Source organism: Rutidosis leptorrhynchoides, chromosome 3 (genome assembly GCF_046630445.1).
Source record: "Rutidosis leptorrhynchoides isolate AG116_Rl617_1_P2 chromosome 3, CSIRO_AGI_Rlap_v1, whole genome shotgun sequence".
Classification (NCBI taxonomy): domain Eukaryota; kingdom Viridiplantae; phylum Streptophyta; class Magnoliopsida; order Asterales; family Asteraceae; genus Rutidosis; species Rutidosis leptorrhynchoides.
Genome location: NC_092335.1, coordinates 621,494,938 through 621,513,688, shown reverse-complemented (window position 1 = coordinate 621,513,688; position 18,751 = coordinate 621,494,938). Strand labels below are relative to the sequence as shown.

At 34.1% G+C, this 18,751-nt stretch overlaps 2 protein-coding genes across 2 annotated transcripts; one reads left to right on the top strand and one right to left on the bottom strand.

The window, feature by feature from the left end:
- The first annotated feature begins 4,641 nt into the window (after positions 1-4,641).
- LOC139898952 (KIN17-like protein) lies at positions 4,642-6,300 on the top strand. Its single transcript, XM_071881757.1, has one exon. The coding sequence runs from the start codon at positions 4,883-4,885 to the stop codon at positions 6,065-6,067; it is 1,185 nt and encodes a 394-aa protein (XP_071737858.1). The 5' UTR covers positions 4,642-4,882; the 3' UTR covers positions 6,068-6,300.
- A 1,935-nt stretch (positions 6,301-8,235) lies between these two features.
- Positions 8,236-10,348, bottom strand: LOC139898951 (uncharacterized). Its single transcript, XM_071881756.1, has 4 exons — positions 10,121-10,348; positions 9,897-10,019; positions 9,650-9,811; positions 8,236-9,071 (listed from the first exon to the last, which is right to left on the bottom strand). The coding sequence occupies exons 1-4, from the start codon at positions 10,261-10,263 to the stop codon at positions 8,513-8,515; spliced, it is 987 nt and encodes a 328-aa protein (XP_071737857.1). The 5' UTR covers positions 10,264-10,348; the 3' UTR covers positions 8,236-8,512.
- Positions 10,349-18,751: the final 8,403 nt, after the last annotated feature.

The following is an 18,751-nucleotide window of genomic DNA, read 5'->3' as shown; positions in this document are numbered from 1 at the left end:
ATTTCAATACTTCTTATCTATTGTCTCAGATAAAAATTACACAATTTAAGAAAAAATAACTGCATTTTTTTTAAACTATCCAGTTTTACCTTTATTTGTATATACTTTTATATTTTACATTAAAAAAAAGGTACAAGTATACTTTTAATGTTTATGGGAAATAACACTCCGTGCAATATATAAATGGGGAAAAGTATGGAAAACACCAACTCTCATGGCATCAAGTGTATAGTTTCATGCTTATGCTTGTTTGATGGTTTTAGTGAATCATTTTGTTACCATTTTTCAACCATAATGATACTTTTCTGCTAATAACAATCATTCCTCTTTCCACACCCCCTCATTCTTATGCTTCCCATTACATTTCGCCTATTCATTTTTGTTCTTGTTTGTGTGTTTCAGAAAGACAAATTAGATCAAAGTGGAGAAAATGTATCTTCTTGTTTTTGCACTTTTTTGACGATGTAAATTATTGTGCATTAAAAGTTGTAAACATGATAAACTAAAATGTCACACTCAATGCTTCTAACTTTGTTCAATAATTATCATTTATATATTTAAATTTATATATTTATTAGTTCCCACGATATTATATCCACATTTGGTTGATGTGTACCTAGACCTAGTACAGAAATGACAGGGATGACAATGGGCGAGAAAAAATCCGTGACCCGCGGGTACTCGGTTCGTGATGGGCGGGTAAAATAATAAAAACTTACCCTTGGGCATGAGTACGGGTAAAAAATTTATACCCATCAACGGGTCGTGGGCGGGTTGCGGGTACATACTACCCGTCGCGGGTAAAACCCGATCCGCTACATCATGAGACTTTTTTTAATTTATCCGTGATTTATACATACAATTATCACTTTAAAAATGATTTTACTCGTAATGAAATAATGATTAAACATATATTATTGTATTACATATAAGTAACAAAACTTGACTTTCACGTCATTTTACACATGTTAAGTGTACATATTATTTATAATTAACAAAATTTTCTAACTTTTATAAAAAGTTATTAACAAAGTTGTATATTATTATTACCTGCAGGTTTACCCGCGGGTCACGGGTATCCGCGGGTCACGGACATGGACGACATATTTTTACTCGCGAGCGGGTAACGGGTATTAACGAGCAAAAAAATAACCCGACGGACGGGTCGCGAGTATACAGAACCTATGCCCGTTATCCGCGGGCGTCATCCCTAGAAATGACAATCCATCGGATATTAATTGGATTGAGCTACATTTAGAATCATATCCATTAATTATCTTTCGTTAAAATTCATATTCATTGGAATATACGTATTTAATTGAATTCAAAATATTTGTTCAGAATCATATCAAATGAGTGAAATGGATTTAAAAAAATCCGTAAATCCTTAACAGAGTAATCGTAACATAGTTTGTTAATAATGAAGATAAACTCATAGTAGTTGAATAATTAAAAATGTTATCTAAAATAACAGACACATTTTTAGCAGTTGTTTACTTTCTTTTGTTTACTTTCTTTGTACTCGTATTCAGGGGCGAAGTTATTTGGGGGCAAGGTGGGGCGCCCGCAAAATTTAGTGGAAATTTTTTGAATTTTTCGACTTTGCCCCCAGTGGATTTTTTTCTCCCAAACCTATATATTTTGCCCCAAAACTTTCAAATTTTATTAAAAAATTTGCCCCAAAATCTTCAAATTTTGCCCACAAACCTTCAAATTCTGCCAAAAACCTCCATATTTTACCTAAAAACTTTCATTCTTTGCCCCAAAACCTCCATATTTTGCCCAAAAAAGTTGCTACGGTTTTAAATTTTTTTCGCCCCCGGTGAAAAAAATCCTGCTTCCGCCACTGCTCTTATTGATGTATTTAGGTGATAATATATAATTCATTGGATGATAATTTAGTATACATATCCGTTATATATTAATTTAGATTGTCGATACCTGCTCGGAGATAAATCATGTTGATACAAACATAATCAGCTGATGATTGCTAACCCTACCATAATATTTTCTTTTATAAAACAAGTTAGTTTATGTTAAATAAACTCGAGTAGATGTACAAGAAGGGTTATAAATTAAGAGAAACTGATCAAAATGCTCGAAAATACCAAAGTATTTAACGATGTGCCCATAAATTTAATTTCGTAATTGCAAACCTGTCATTATCTGACCGCCATTCGTGTGTGGTGCATGGTGATCGGTGTGTTACCGAAATAATCATTGGGGCACCATATTATTCTCGCAATATGCACCAAGCACCACGCACTGTGCGCGGTACATGGTGTGTGGTGCACCAGAACTATGAATAGTCGTATATATTGATTCGATGATCAGATTATCACCGTTTTTTAAATCATGTATTTCGAAAAAGTACACAATATCAAAAAAACTGGTGACTAAATCAGAGCAATGAATTAAAAGATACGATCATTCAAAGTTCTGGTGCAACTCACACCACGCACCGCGCATGTGTATAGTGCAAGTTGCAAGGATAGTAGGTTGTCTCGGTGAATATCTCAGTAAAACACACCACACACAAGCTATTACGCACCGTGCATGGTGAGTGATCCGAGGACATTTTTGCAATTACGATTTTCTGAAGGTATATTGTTAAAATACATTAAGAAATAAGGATATTTTGACCAATTTCCCCTAAATTATACATATACCGCAAGGGTTCTAGATGAGATAGCTATGGCTGGCCTTTAGTGATGGCATCAGGTCAGGTTTAGACTGGGTTTAGGTAATCCAGGACCCGAACCAGAATAAAAAACCCATCCCGAACTCGGACCCGAAATCACCGAGTCTCCATAAAGTTACCAACTAACGGGTAAACGAGTTTTCTCACGGGTAACCAGGTCCCCATTTACTTACGAACTATTGGGTAAACGGGTTTTTCTCAGGGGGTATTCGAGTGTTTTTTTCTAGTGTAAGGGCTGAGTAATGGGGTATACGGACCAAATAATTGGGATTATGGGATGGGATATCGGGTTTACGGGCAAGTATATAGACTCAATACTTTTTTCGGTTATACAGGGCAGATAATCAGGTTTGTGTCAAACTATTCCCGAACCCAAAATCGCGAAAAAAACTGAAAACCAGCCCATATCCGGCCCGAACCCGACCTAAGAATATCGGGTTTCGAGTTTCCCTTCATGTACGGATGTTTTTGCCTTCCGCCTTAGGGTGTGTTTGTTTACCTATCAATTGAATTGTTCAGCGTTGAATGTTGAACCATTCAGCATTCAACGTGTTTGTTTCTGAGCTCTGAATGACATATGATGCTGAATGGTTGAGCATTCAGTGCTGAACCATTCAGAGTTAAAACACTTTTTTGCCTTTAAGCATCTAAATTTTCGATAATATCTTCCTCAAATCATATCGAGAAAATTTAACAAACAAGTAAATTGTTTTTTTTTCATAGAACACGTTAATAAAGCAATTTTATCCAATTCATATTGTTTATTCAATATGATTATCAAACAACATATTTTCATTCGGATTCGAAAACGTCCAATCATTCAGATCATAAAACTATTTAACGTTAAATCATTCAAGTTTATCAAACGCAACCTTAGACTATTACGAGACAAATTATTAAACGCAACCTTAGACTATTAGGAGACAAATTATTTCCTAGCCCAGATGTATAAGATTAGGGCCTGTTTACTTGTTTTATCATTAAGTTACATATGGATAAAGATGACAGTATGAATATAGAATGACTATATGCAGTAATCAGTTAATGAATAATGTTGTTTACTTATTGTGCTGAATAAATAGTCTGAATAACTAAAAAGACAATTTTACCCTTAAACTATATAATAATTCAAATCACCAACTCAGATACAAAAATAAATATAAACCAAAGTGAAAAATAAAACAACATTCTTACGGAGTATAATATACCAATCAACCGATCTTGGACCAAATAAATTACTCCGTATGAATTATGGATCATTCTATACAATCAAACTCAACAATAAACCAACACATTAAAATGGCTATTTTAAAATTTTGAAAATGGAAGTGTCAACGTGTCCTCGTATAGATAATTCTAGATTCTTAATACTCGTTGTGATATACTACCATCATCATCTAAACCTTTTCAGTTTTTCTTCACCACTACAGCTCTTTTCCATCGTCACCAGACCACCACCACCATCTATAGTCGGGCTTTCATAGCTTTGATTCTACGAGATTTTTGATATGAAAATAGCAGTTTCATATAGTTATTTAACTTTTCTTTCTCTTTATTTTTTAATCTGGCTTTCTCTTTTCTATAATTTGATTGGGGATGAGGTTTTTCATTTGGGTTTAGCAGATTAGGATTATGAGGTTTTTAATTTGAAGTGAATTTATTTTGGGTGCTTTGATTTAGAGATAAATGGATCTTGACGGATGAAAGAGGGTATAATAGTCACAATTTTGGTTGAATGGGGAGGACACTCCCTTTTCAACTGACCAATAAGCATTGAATTTAGCACCTCATTTGGAATTAAGTTGGAAGTAAACGGACATAGTTGGTGACCGAATAAGCAGTCCATTCAACTCAGCCCAATAAGTTAAAAAGAAACGGGCCCTAAATTATATTTAAACATTCTATTCTTATTGTTCTTAATAAAAATAAAATAAAAATAATGTTAAAAATAGTAGGTACGGAGTATATCGACGTTCTTCCCCAAATTTGCAAGACCCCGTTTCTCATATCCACTGCAATCAACCGATCGGATCTCCCATCTCAAAACCTCGATTCAGACCATCCGAATCATCTAGTAAGCTCCAATCATCCAATTTTCAATTTCAATTTCAATTTCTCTAATTTGCAAACCCTAGTTGCAATCGTACTTGATAAAACCCTAAATTCAATCTCAAATTATCAATGGGTAAAAACGATTTTTTAACACCGAAAGCAATCGCAAATCGAATCAAAGCAAAAGGACTACAAAAACTCCGATGGTACTGTCAGATGTGTCAGAAACAATGCCGTGATGAAAACGGATTCAAATGTCACTGTATGAGTGAAAGCCATCAGCGTCAAATGGAAGTTTTTGGTCAAAACCCTCATCGTATCGTTGAAGGTTATTCGGAAGAGTTCGAATCGTTGTTTATGGAGCATATGAAACGTAGTCATAGGTTTAGTCGAGTTGCGGCTACGGTTGTTTATAATGAGTATATTAATGATAGGCATCATGTGCATATGAATTCGACTCAATGGGCTACGTTGACGGAGTTCGTTAAGTATTTGGGGAAAACGGGCAAGTGTAAGGTTGAGGAGACGCCGAAAGGGTGGTTTATTACGTATATTGATAGGGATTCGGAGACGATTTTTAAAGAGAATTTGAAGAATAAAAGGGCGAAAGCGGATATTGTTGATGAGGAGAAGCAAGAGAGGGAGATTAGGAAGCAAATTGAACGGGCCGAACAATTAGGAGGGAGTTTAGGTGATAAAAGTTTGGAGAATGAAGAGGCGAAATTGTTGGTGAGGTCGGATGAAGGTGGTGAGAAGAAGATCAAGCTTAGTATCGGTTCTTTGAATAAGAATGTGGTTAAAGAGAAAGGTGAAGGTAGTGGTTCGAGATTCGTTTTTGATGATGGAGTTAGTGTTGAGAAGGTGGGTAAAGATAAGGGGGGTAAAACGGGTCGTGGGTCGGCTTTGGATGAGTTGATTAAGGAGGAAGAGAAAGCGAAAGAGAGGAGTAATCGGAAAGATTATTGGTTGTGTGAAGGGATTGTTGTGAAGGTAATGAGTAAAGATTTGAAGGATAAAGGTTATTATAAGCAAAAAGGTGTTGTTCGAAAGGTGATTGATAAGTATGTTGGTGAAATCGAGATGGTTGAGAGTAAGCATAAGTTGAGGGTGGATCAAGAAGAGCTTGAAACGGTTATACCTCAAATTGGTGGGGTTGTTAGGGTTGTTAATGGTGCGTATCGAGGGTCGAATGCGAGGTTGTTGTCTGTTGATACGGATAAGTTTTGTGCGAAAGTGCAGATTGAGAAGGGAATATATGATGGGAGAGTTATTCAGGCTATCGAATATGAAGATATATGCAAAGTTGTTCAGTGAAGTCTTTATAATGTTACAAGAAAGTGTAATCACAAATGGTACACCTTTATTCATCACTTTAGGTTTTGAATTACTGATTTTTAGCTATTGATCTTGCATGTGTTTCATTTAAGAAAGTGTTGCTGATAATGTTGTATGAATCTCTTTTAAATCATTTTATTATTTTGTGTCCCTGTATTATATGTTAACTGACTGACTGAATCAGTTGTGGTACTCATGGATTATTGATGGACAAAAATCAAGAACTGGACTCATGGATTCTTCTTTAACGAGTTTATTGGTTTCTGAATCCCACCTCTAAATTAACATCCCTATGTGATATGACCTTTAATTATAATAATAAATATAAATATAAATAATTATTATATAACCTGCAGTAATCACTAACAACTGAATGAAGATGATATAGTAACTCAGAAGCCCTTTAAGACTAAATAAACCTGGATCAAGGTAAGATATATCTACTGTGGAGGTATTTAAATCTAGTCAATAATGCACCTCATGCTGTTGCTGCTGCCAAAATGCAGCTATACATTGCTCCTGATCGTGAAGGTTAGGTTACTAAGCAAATCATCAAGTATGTCACCAACCTTGACAGAATAGAGGTCGCAGTTCACAGTTCAGATAAGATTCGGACCGCCACTTCTCTGAAAACATGGTTCTTGAACCCCCCCCCCCCCCCCCCCCCCCCCCCCTCCTGTTCATCTTCGCTCATCCCACTCACGCAGCTGTCTGTCTCCGTTAGCGTCGGCAATCAGTATCGTTTCCCCTTTCTGTTCAGCTGAAAAATGGAAAGGAATAGTCTAAGATGCTTGCCTGGAAAATGGAAACTCTAGGTTTATGGATGGATTCAGTAATCAAAAGTCCATCCTACTCAATCAATATCAACATGTCGTGAACAAAGTTGACACAATCCCATTTCTTTTCGTTGGTCAACAACCAACAAAAGTTCTCATTTAGTTAGTCGTCTTTCAGTACTAGCGAAGCTTTAATCGAAGACCACAAGCCGGTTATCGAAAGCCCGTGGAAACTGGTCAATAAACCATTATTTTCATTTACCCTACTACAACAACACCACCACCACAACAAAAAATCCCAATCCCACAAAAGTGGGATATGGGGATGTAAGATGTAGACAATCCTTCCTCTTATCCTAGAATAAAGAGAAGTCATTGACCAGTTTTATTGAGGTCGCAATTTTGACCCATTTACGATAAATTGGGTTTGGGTTTATTCCTGACAGATCATATGGGTCATGAAAACAAAACGGAAACATTGTTTGTAATATAAAGACATTAATAGAAGTAAATGCAAAAAAAGGTTGCCATCTGAAAGCTGTCGATTATCATTTTATTTCCACCTGAATCTGATTCTTATGCTTTATCACATGAAACGTAAAAGCAAATAAGATTTAATTTGAAGTTCTCATGTCAAACCTTCAAAAGAATCAAATATAAAAATAAAAACAGATACCAAACGATTTTCGCAATCAAGCTATATGATGTTGCATGCTCAAATTCACTGTGAAGCTTAACTGATCTTTCAGTGAGCTTTTTTATTGAACAACTATGGAAGTTGTTAGAAAATAAAACTCGTCCATAAAGATGATATATATTTGGTTTCGGACAAAACCTGTTGGGTCATGTAAACCCTTCTTTGTACATTTTCTGATATCTTATATACAGTAATAATGCATTTAACAAGGTTACACAAGTATTTTACATGGCAATAATAATCAAAATTTTATAATTTAGGTAGAAAGCATTGAAAATACACTTCTGAAAACATTCAGCTTGTTTGACCCGTTTGTCTCATCTGACCCATTTAAGTTTATAAACAACCCAATTTAAACCATTCATGCTATAATGGGTCGAAAATTCCACCTCTACTTGTTCATGAATGCTTGTGTGTGATTTATATATGGATATTGCTAACGACGACCCTTAGGGCCCACACAAAACTGTATTGCACATAGAGGTTACTTGTCACTTTCAAGATGACGGTTAAGAAACTGTACAACACATTAAAGCGCATTAACGACAGCCCTAACAGAACTGAATATTGTAGGACAAATATGCAAGAACCACATATCCAATCCTAGAGTTATCTGAAGTTATCACATCACATGTGATTATAGGGATCACATGATTATCACATAACATAAGATCTTAGATCCGAATCTACTTTTATTATTATAGGCTTTTAGCAGACATAAGAATATACTTTTAAAAGCTTTCAGTACATAAATATTCAACATCACCATGTCAAGAGATCTAGTCATTTAACCATAGATCCAATCCTATTCTTTTTTATTGATTTTATCACACAACATCATAATTCAAATATAGTCTCTACCCTAAACATCACATTCTTATAGCAAGAGAAATGCTACAAGAAGTAATCAAACCAGCAGACAATTTTGTGTTGCTCCATTTGATCATGTAATCATATAAGAAACGTTTTCGTATCATTTCCTTCATCATTGAATGGATGATCGTCTTCTTCAACGTCTTCCATTTTCCATGATTTATTTTTCTCATCACCCAATAAAGGATTAGATTCCCCTACACAATTCCCCTCCTCTATTTCCTTATTAACAAGAACATGTTCATCTTTTGGAGTCATATTTTCTTTCAAACTCCATTGACTTTCTAACTTTTCTATCGGTATGCTGTCACTAGATCCGTTAGAACCCAAATGCTCGGTCTTATTCTTAACGACGTTTCCTAAATCCAATTTCCCATCTTGGATCATCGGTAAGATTTGGTTTTCTTCACGATTTTGATTTTCTATGAATTGGGAATTAGACCTTTTGTATTTTTCGACAAAAGATTGTTGTAGGACACCATTTTCGGATGAAACTCTATGGTTAAAGCTCCCAAATCCTTCAATTCCTCTGCTTAATTTCCTTGCTCTTGCCCTTTCTTCTTTCAGGGCATTCACTTCATTCAGAAATTTCAAGATTCTTTCTGATTTCATTCTTACAGTAAGCCCCCAATTGAATCTACACCATACATCACAATAAACATTGAAAAAGGTTAAAAAAAAGATCATATCTTTATAGTAAAATCATTTTACCCATATCATGAAGAAGCTAAATCAAACATAAAGATTAAAAAACACAATTCAAACTGTAAAAAGCAAGTCAACAATTGAAATACACCATACAACACCATTTAATATGCAAAAAGCTAGTAATAAAAATATGATCTTTATGGTTAAATAACAGGTTCCAAATTAGGAAAATTCACTTCATTCAGAAAATTCAAGGTTTTTTCTGATTTCAATCTTACAGTAAGCCACCAATTGAATCTACACCATACATAACAATAAAATCATAGGACCCCTATCATGAAGAAGCTAAATTAACCATAAAGATTAACAAAAAAACATATTTTTTATTGAAAAAAGCAAGAATAGGATTGAACTACACAATACAACAACATTAAATATGCATAAAGCTAATAAAAATATGATCTTTAAGGTTAAATAACAGGATCTTGATCAGGAAAAGGCTAAATTCACAATATATACTAGATTTTTTCATAACATACATAAAAAGGAAAAGAAAAAAAAAGGTACCCTTTTTCATCAATATATTGAAAGCAAGTCATCTGTTGAAGAACATCTTTGTGTGTCTGAAACTCTTGAGCAACACTTTCTGGGCCATGTGTCAACAAGTGTTCTAATACCAACACAGCTTTATATGATATCCTCCAATTGTTTGCATCAAATCTCACCAATCTGAAAGTTTGACTAAAGAAGTCAACACTCAAGAACACAAACCTTGACTCTAGTATTAACCCATAGAGAAAATAATTCAAAAAACCTGTTGTGAAGAACATTAACTATTCTCCAGTAATCATCAATTTCAAAAGCAGCTTTTGATATCATCTTTAAGGTTTTTGCATCTGGTGCCCATGGATTTCCATTTGTTGACTCTTCAACCAATCTTAAGTTAAACATACATATTTTGAAAAAGTCAAAATTTTAGTTAACCAAAAATAAATAATAACAGATAAATAATTGAATAAGTGAAGATGAAGTGATTACATTTGTGCAGGGGTGACATCTGTCAAAGCTAATCTAGCAGTCTTAATTTTTTCTTTAAGGAAGAAAGAAGCTTGTTTTTTGAATTCATGGAAAGATGATGAACCAAGGTTTTCATTGTTGTTGGTTTTTCCTAAAATTGACATTTTTTCATGGGAGAAAAAAACTTGAAATCATGAAAAACAGTGAAAGGAAAATGGGAAATTGTTGGAGTTGGTCAAGTTTTTGGAATTTTATGATATTTGAATTCAAAATGGACGTCCACCCATCAATTAATTAATCAATTTTAGTCCAATAAAGGTGACACATTAACTTTGACTTCTTCGGCACAGAAATATGAATTTTATTGTTTATATAAAAGGGCAAATTCAGCTTAACATTAACATTACCGTTACCATTATTACCATTACCAATATAACTATTAGACAATATCTTCGACAATATCTTATTAATAGTCCTATTCGCTTTTTCAATCTTCACAACCTTAACCCCTTTACTTTCATTAAAATACAAATCGAACCCCCACTTTATACTATTAATTTTTTCAATTTTCACAAACTTAACCCCTTTACTTTTATTAAAATACAAATCGAACCCCACAAACTTAACCTCTTTACTTTTATTAAAATGCAAATCGAACCCCACAAACTTAACCTCTTTACTTTTATTAAAATACAAATCGAACCCCACAAACTTAACCCCACAACCCTTCAATGCTACCAAAAGATGTCCAAAAACATTCTTTTTTACAAAATAGATCAACTAACTTTTTAAAAAAAATAAAACCCGAACACTAAAAGAAGCAACTTTCACAAAAGGAACAACCCTTCAATGTTAGATGTCGAAAAAAATTCTTTTTTACAAAATATATCAAGACTTTTTTTTAACTCGCATTCAAAACGGAGTCCCGGCGCAAAGCGAGGGCTCCACAACTAGTTTTATCTAAATATTCTATATTCTATTTTAGGTAATATATGTTTATTTTAACGTTTAAATGATTGTTTTATCGATTTTAATAATAAAAAAAGAAGTATCATTATTTTTAAGTTAGAACATCATCAAAAAATTAACGACATTCCATTATTTAAGTAAATCATATGCCTAATTATTGACACTTACTTAAGAATAACGAACATATGCAAGTCTGATGATTAGCACATACGTGTGTCGTTAATCTTCTACGATCATATTACGAACATAACAAAAATTAAGTAAATACCCAGTTTGTAAAAATCATCATTCACGAGGTCTTCCGTATCAGACTTGCATATGATTTACTTAAAAAAATGAAGTATCGTTAATTTTTAATGGAGTTCAAACTTAAAAGTAACGATACTCCTCTTTTTATTAACATTTGATAAAACAATCATTTAAACGTTAAAATAAATATAGATTACTTAAAATAGAAAATTGAGGTAATTTTTTTTTACCTTTTATTGGAATTTTCCCTAAAAGTAATGAACAATTTAAATCATCATATATTTTTTCCTGTAAAAAAGAATAGTATAGAACAAATCATTTTCTAGAAAAAAGAAAAAATAAACTAAACAAAGATATATAATGTGATTTAGAAAAAAGATTATATCATCCTTTTAATTCAACTTGTTACATAATGTAATTGTTCAGAATGTTCAATTATAAGAGCACCATTACAAGAGAAGCGATGGAGGTAGTGTGAAGTAATGAATATTAGGAAAAAATGAGTCAAATAAAATTTTCAACAAATTATAGAGATAAAAATTTAGGAAATATTAGTAAAGTTCGGCGTCTGAAGTGAGACATCGGGCGAGAACGCTACTAGAGGGAAGTCGGAGAGAACGCTGATAGCGACTGGTTGAACGCTAAATCAGTGCTTCCGAAGCTGAACACCAACGCCTACAACAACCCCACCAACACTTTGTATGCTTTTTTTTAATATATTTGAAGCCACGTAAGGAAGAGTTTCGTGAAATACACATTCGTTCCAAACTCCGAGTTTAACCTTGTTTGAATTGTGATTTTTGAGAAAGTATTTTGAAAAGGAACTGCAGTGATCTTTAATAGGGATCTTACAGCGATAGATAGAAACTCATAAAAATTCCACTAGATCGAGCACTAGTGATTTTGTATCTGGTCAAAATCTTGGCTAATTGATCAAAGTGGGTAGCTCCACTAGACCAATAGATCATGGAACAAATATGGTGGGTAGGCCCAACCACCGCACTACACGTATTGACGCGAACCCACTCGTTACCGTATGTGCGACTCTCACCGCATACGGCTCGCACAAAGACACCTAAATTCATCCCGAGCCTTTTCTTCCACCTCTCCTCTCCAATCTTCGATCAAACTTGTATTCCCCAAGCGTTATGAAATATAGGGGAGGGGGTCTTTCCTTTGCCTATCGTATGTGTCGACTTGGCTTCATACCGAACCAAGGAGAGGTTCCGACAGATCCTGGTTTGGATTGACTCTCGTACCAATTTTTTAAGAGTATTAATGTTAACTATTTATTTATGTTCAGTTAACATGTTCAATTATTTAGCTGGAGTCGGGTTTTATGAGAGCACATGTTTTGTTATTTTAAGTAGTTATTAGTTGAATAAAAGGATTAACTAGTCATATTTTGATTTTGTTTATTCACGGCTTAAAAATTATTTCCGTCTTACTAAAAGACTTATTCGGTCTCCGAAAAAGACTACTACTCCCCATTATCTAGTTTCTTTTCTTATTCTTTTCCGCATTACCCTCAATTTACTCTGTAACGATGATGTGACAATAATGATTGTAAAAATGAGCTATTTATATTTACTATATATCAAATATTCTAATTTTAATTTCTTTCTACATTAATATTTGATTTTTGTTGGATGATAAACATAAGAATGATTGTTAAATAAATATTGTCATTTCAGAAATGAAGTTTTTTTGTGATGGAATGATGATATTGATTGAGAGAGCCAACTTCCTTGTTGTATGTTTGGGGGTTTTTGTGAAACTTTTGAGTATCTGTTGGGTGTGGGTGTGAGAAATGTGAAAGAAGAAATGGTAGTTGCCATTTATATACGACTATTTGATTGGAACAATATTTTAGAGCTATGTTTTCGTCAATAGAGAGATATTCAGATGCAACAAATTATTTAAGAATTGATAGTTAGAGTTAAAATATGTAGTTTGGGTTTATATAGTTTGGTTACTCATTGAACGAAAATAACTATATAGTTAAGGTTAAAACAACTATATAGTTAGGGGTTAAAATAATTTTAAAATTGATAGTTAGGACGTAGATAATGTCAAAAATATCAAGAATGGAGATGATCGATCATAGTGAAAGAAGACGCGATCTGGAAGAGATGGGAAATATATTTTTCAACTATTTTATTTGAGAGAAGACTCGGCAAAAGTGGAGAAACAGGGAACACAGACGTAGGACTTCAGTACCAAATAACTGTTTTTGCAAGAGGATCAATTGGGGAAGAAGTAAGGTTGGCCCTATGCAAGATGGGGAGAAAAAAAGCAGTAGGACCAGACTAAATCCCCGAGGAGGCGTGGTGGTTCTTAGGCGATGACGGGGTTGGGTCAAGGGCGGTTTTATGTAGGGGCAGGAGGGGCGCCTGCCCCCAGTGGATTTGCAATTGTGAGTGTAAAAATTTTGGATTTTTCGACTTTGCTCCCAGTGGATTTTTTTTGCCCCAAAACTTACATATTTTGCCCCAAAACCTTTAAATGTTGTCCAAAAACATCCAAAATTTGCCTAAAAACCTTCTAACTTTACTCAAAATCCTCCATATTTTGCTAAAAAAAATTGCTAGGTTTTAAAAAGAAAAATCGCCCCAGGTGAAAAAAAAATCCTGCTTCCGCCACTTGGGTTAGGTGGTTCACAACCCTCTTCAACAAGGCGTTTAAAAGCTATAAATGCCAACGAAATGAAGAACTGGTGCGCTTATTCCGATCTACAAGAACAAGGGGCTGCTCAAATTTGTGGTAACTACGGAGGTATAAATTTACTTAGCCTTACTATGAAGCTTTATGAGAGAGTAGTAGAGAATAGGCTTCGACACAAGACAAAGGTGTCAGAGAACTAATTCAGTTTCATGTCGATGGAGGCAATTCACGTTATTATGAGCGTTATGGAGAAATATAGAGAGAAACTAAAGAATTTACACTTGATTTTCTTAGACTTGAAAAAATCCTGTGATAGCATCCCTCGCGAGTTGATTTGAATGACCTTAAATGATAAAGGTGCCTCGAGTAGATATATAAGAGTTATTAGGGATATGTACGATGTAACACCGACCATTTTTTTATATAACACAACGGAAGACATTTGATTACCAAACACGACATCATTAATCATAATTACAGAATACCACGTAATTAGGTTTAACTTTCACAAACGGTGTTACGTTATTACAAACACGGTTACATTTGTCCACATCAGAGTTACTAGTCAAGCATGTCTTCTACATCATTGTCCGATCCCATCAGCAGTAGCTAAACCTGTAGGGGAGGAATGTGGGAGATTAGCGCACCGCTAAGTGAATGGAATCTATCTACAGATTAAGCTTAAGCAATCCATCATACAACAATCATCTAACTGAAATGTCCCGTTCATATTGATTATAAACGTTCCATATTAATTGATTTCGTTGCGAGGTTTTGACCTCTATATGAGACGTTTTTCAAAGACTGCATTCGATTTTAGAACAAACCATAACCTTTAAAATATTACGACGATTATCAAATAATGATAATCTAAAATATAGCGTTTTTCACACGACCATTACATAATGGTTTACAATAATATTACACATCAACATAAGTCTTCGAATGCAGTTTTTAAACAATATTATACAAGCATGGACTCCAAATCTTGTCCTTAATTTAGTATGCAACAGCGGAAGCTCTTAATAATCACCTGAGAATAAACATGCTTAAAACGTCAACAAAATTGTTGGTGAGTTATAGGTTTAACCTACATATTATCAAATCATAATAATAGACCACAAGATTTCATTTTTATAACACATCTCATATCAGGCATTTCGCAAACTGCATAGAGATAAAAATCATTCATATGTTGAACACCTGGTAACCGACCTTAACAAGATGCATATAGAATATCCCCATCATTCCGGGACTCTCATCAGATATGATAAATCGAAGTACTAAAGCATCCGTAACTCGGATGAGGCTTGTTGGGCCAAATAGATCTATCTTTAGGATTCGCGTCAATTAGGGGTCATTTTCCTAATTCTTAGGCTACCAAGCTAAAAAGGGCATATTCGGTTCGATAGTCCAACATAGAAAGTATTTTCGATTACTTGTGTCTATTTTGTAAAACATTTATAAAATCGCATGTATTCTCATCCCAAAAAAAATAATAGATTTTAAAAGTGGGACTATAATTCACTTTCACAGATTTTTACTTCGTCGGGAAGTAAGACTTGGCCACTGGTCGATTCACGAACCTATAACAAATATGTACATATATATATCAATGTATGTTCAAAATATATTTACAACATTTTTAATACGTTTTAATGTTTTAAGTTTATTAAGTCAGCTGTCCTCGTTAGTAACCTGCAACTAGTTGTCCATAGTTAAATGTACAGAAATAAATCGATATATATTATCTTGGATCAATCCATGACCCAGTGTATACACGTCTCAGGCTAGATCACAAATCAAAATATATATATTTTTGGAATCAACCTCAACGCTGTATAACTAACTCCAACATTACTGCATATAGAGTGTCTATGGTTGTTCCAAATAATATATATACATGGGTCGATATGATATGTCAAAACATTTGCATACGTGTCTATGGTATCCCAAGATTACATAATATATTAGAATACATGTAATACAATATAAGTTAGCTAGGATGTGATTAATATAGATTTGTTACCAATTTTCACGTAGCTACAACAAGAAAAATTATCCAATCTTGTTTTACCCATAACTTCTTCGTTTTAAAACCTTTTTGAGTGTTTCAAGTTGCTATGGTTTCACATTGAACTTAAGTTTATGAATCTAAAAAGAAAAAGTATAAGTTTATAGTCGGAAATACAGGTTACAAGTCGTTTTTGTAAAGGTAGTCATTTCAGTCGAAAGAACGACGTCTAGATGACCATTTTGGAAAACATACTTCTACTTTGAGTTTAACCATGATTTTTGGATATAGTTTCATGTTCATAAGAAAAATCATTTTCCCAGAAGAACAACTTTTAAATCAAAGTTTATCATAGTTTTTAATTAACTAACCCAAAACAGCCCGCGGTGTTACTACGACGGCGTATATCCGATTTTACGGTGTTTTTCGTGTTTCCCGGTTTTAAATCATTAAGTTAGCATATCATATAGATATAGAACATGTGTTTAGTTGATTTTAAAAGTCAAGTTAGAAGGATTAACTTTTGTTTGCGAACAAGTTTAGAATTAACTAAACTATGTTCTAGTGATTTCAAGTTTAAACCTTCGAATAAGGTAGTTTTATATATATGAATCAAATGATGTTATGAACATCATTAATACCTCAATTTTAGTAGGTAAACCTACTGGAAGTGACAAGAAATGATCTATCTTCAAAGGATCTTGGATGGCTTGAAAGTTCTTGAAGCAGAATCATGACACGAAAACAAGTTCAAGTAAGATTATCACTCGAATTAAGATAGTTATAGTTATAGGAATTGAATCAAAGTTTGTATATGAGTATTAACTTGATTTAGAATGATATCTTACTGTAAACAATAAGGATTTATTGAGGTTGGATGATCACTTTACAAAATTGGAAGTGAGCTAGTAAACTTGGAAGTATTCTTGATTTTATGAAACTAGAACTTGTAGAATTTATGAAGAACACTTAGAACTTGAAGATAGAACTTGAGAGAGATCCTTAGATGAAGAAAATTGAAGAATGAAAGTGTTTGTAGGTGTTTTTGGTCGTTGGTATATGGATTAGATATAAAGGATGTGTAATTTTGTTTACATGTAAATAAGTCATGAATGATTACTAATATTTTTGTAATTTTATGAGATATTTCATGCTAGTTGCCAAATGATGGTTCCCACATGTATTAGGTGACTCACATGGGCTGCTAAGAGCTGATCATTAGAGTATATATACCAATAGTACATACATCTAAAAGCTGTGTATTGTACGAGTACGAATACGGGTGCATACGAGTAGAATTGTTGATGAGACTGAACGAGGATGTAATTGTAAGCATTTTTGTTAAGTATAAGTACTTTGATAAGTGTCTTGAAGTCTTTAAAAAGTATATGAATACATATTAAAACACTACATGTCTTACATTTTAACTGAGTCGTTAAGTCATCGTTAGTCGTTACATGTAAATGTTGTTTTGAAACCTTTAGGTTAACGATGTTGTTAAATATTGTTAACCCGTTGTTTATTATATCTAATGTAACAGACTGAAACTCGGGCTAGTTGTAAGTGGACTATTTTTGCCCTTAGGGTTTGTGCTTAGTCTTAAGTGATTTTTATTTTAATTATTTTATTAGTGTTTTATTATAATTGTGTTGTGACCAGTTTGTGACAAGGGTCCCAGAACAGGTTTGTTTATTTTATTTGGACCTCGTTTGGGTTACCTAATCTTGTGCGAAAGATATCAGATAACTGGTAAATACCCGTGTGTTGCTCAGTGTGGGAATTAAACCCAACTAAGAGACTAGTGTACTGTATTTCCTTCCCATTTCTAGAAAATTCATTCTTCACTCCCGTACCTAACTTCCACCTCTTCAAACCCTAATTCCTAAATTGTGTTCTAGAGCTCAAATTGTTCATACCATCTTGTTTCTTACAGATTACTGAGTCTATCAAGGTAAGTAACATGTGTTTTTGTGTTCAATTAGTTGTTAAATTCTTGGTTTTGTGTGAGTTTTGTAAAAAGCTTGAATTTGTGTCAAAACAAGTGATTTAAGTGTTGTTATGGTCAAATTGTTGTGAGTTTTGAGTCTATAACAAGTAGTGAACAAGTTGTGGTCGATTTTGGTGTTTAAGACGAGCTCTAGATCGAGATTTGAGGATTTCATCGTGAAGTCCGTAGCCTTTGTTCAGTTTCTGTGGAAGATGAACACAGTCGGCCGACTGTCGGACGACAGTCGACCGACTGAGGGTGAACCGACCGACTGGCGAGTGAACCGACCGACTGAGATTTGCCTTCGGCCGATTGATGTATTACCCAATGAATCGACCGACTGGACAGGTCAGTCGACCGGTTGTGTCAAAAGTCGACCGACTGTCTATGTCAGTCGACCGATTGAGGAGACAGTCGACCGACTGTGTGTACAGGGCAGAATGTTTTACCAAAGTGCCTTTTTCTAGCCGTTATGCTGCCCGTTTATATTTTGGTGTTCAGGATGTAAATTTTGAAAGTGCATAAGTGTTAAGCATGAAAATTTTAGCGGACGCATTTTTTATGAATTTGCTATAATTCGCTGTCAGTGTGTCTAATCTTGATGGGAACACTATTCTAACTTGGTTTTTGTTGTTCTCAGGAGATAAGGACAAGGAAGAAGCTCAGAAATAATAACTGAGCAGTTGCTGGTAATTGGTGAGTGGGTTTATCTACGGATAGAGTTTAAGTAGCATATCATGCTACTGTTGTTGACTCTTTTACCATGCAT

Excerpts from the sequence above, each read along its gene's own strand:
- LOC139898952 (XM_071881757.1), top strand. The coding sequence starts at position 4,883 with ATGGGTAAAAACGATTTTTTAACACCGAAAGCAATCGCAAATCGAATC.
- LOC139898951 (XM_071881756.1), bottom strand. The coding sequence starts at position 10,263 with ATGTCAATTTTAGGAAAAACCAACAACAATGAAAACCTTGGTTCATCA. Across the intron at positions 9,812-9,896 it reads GTTAATGTTCTTCACAACAG|ATTGGTGAGATTTGATGCAA; the intron begins GTTTTTTGAATT and ends TCAAACTTTCAG. Across the intron at positions 9,072-9,649 it reads CAATATATTGATGAAAAAGG|ATTCAATTGGGGGCTTACTG; the intron begins GTACCTTTTTTT and ends TGTATGGTGTAG.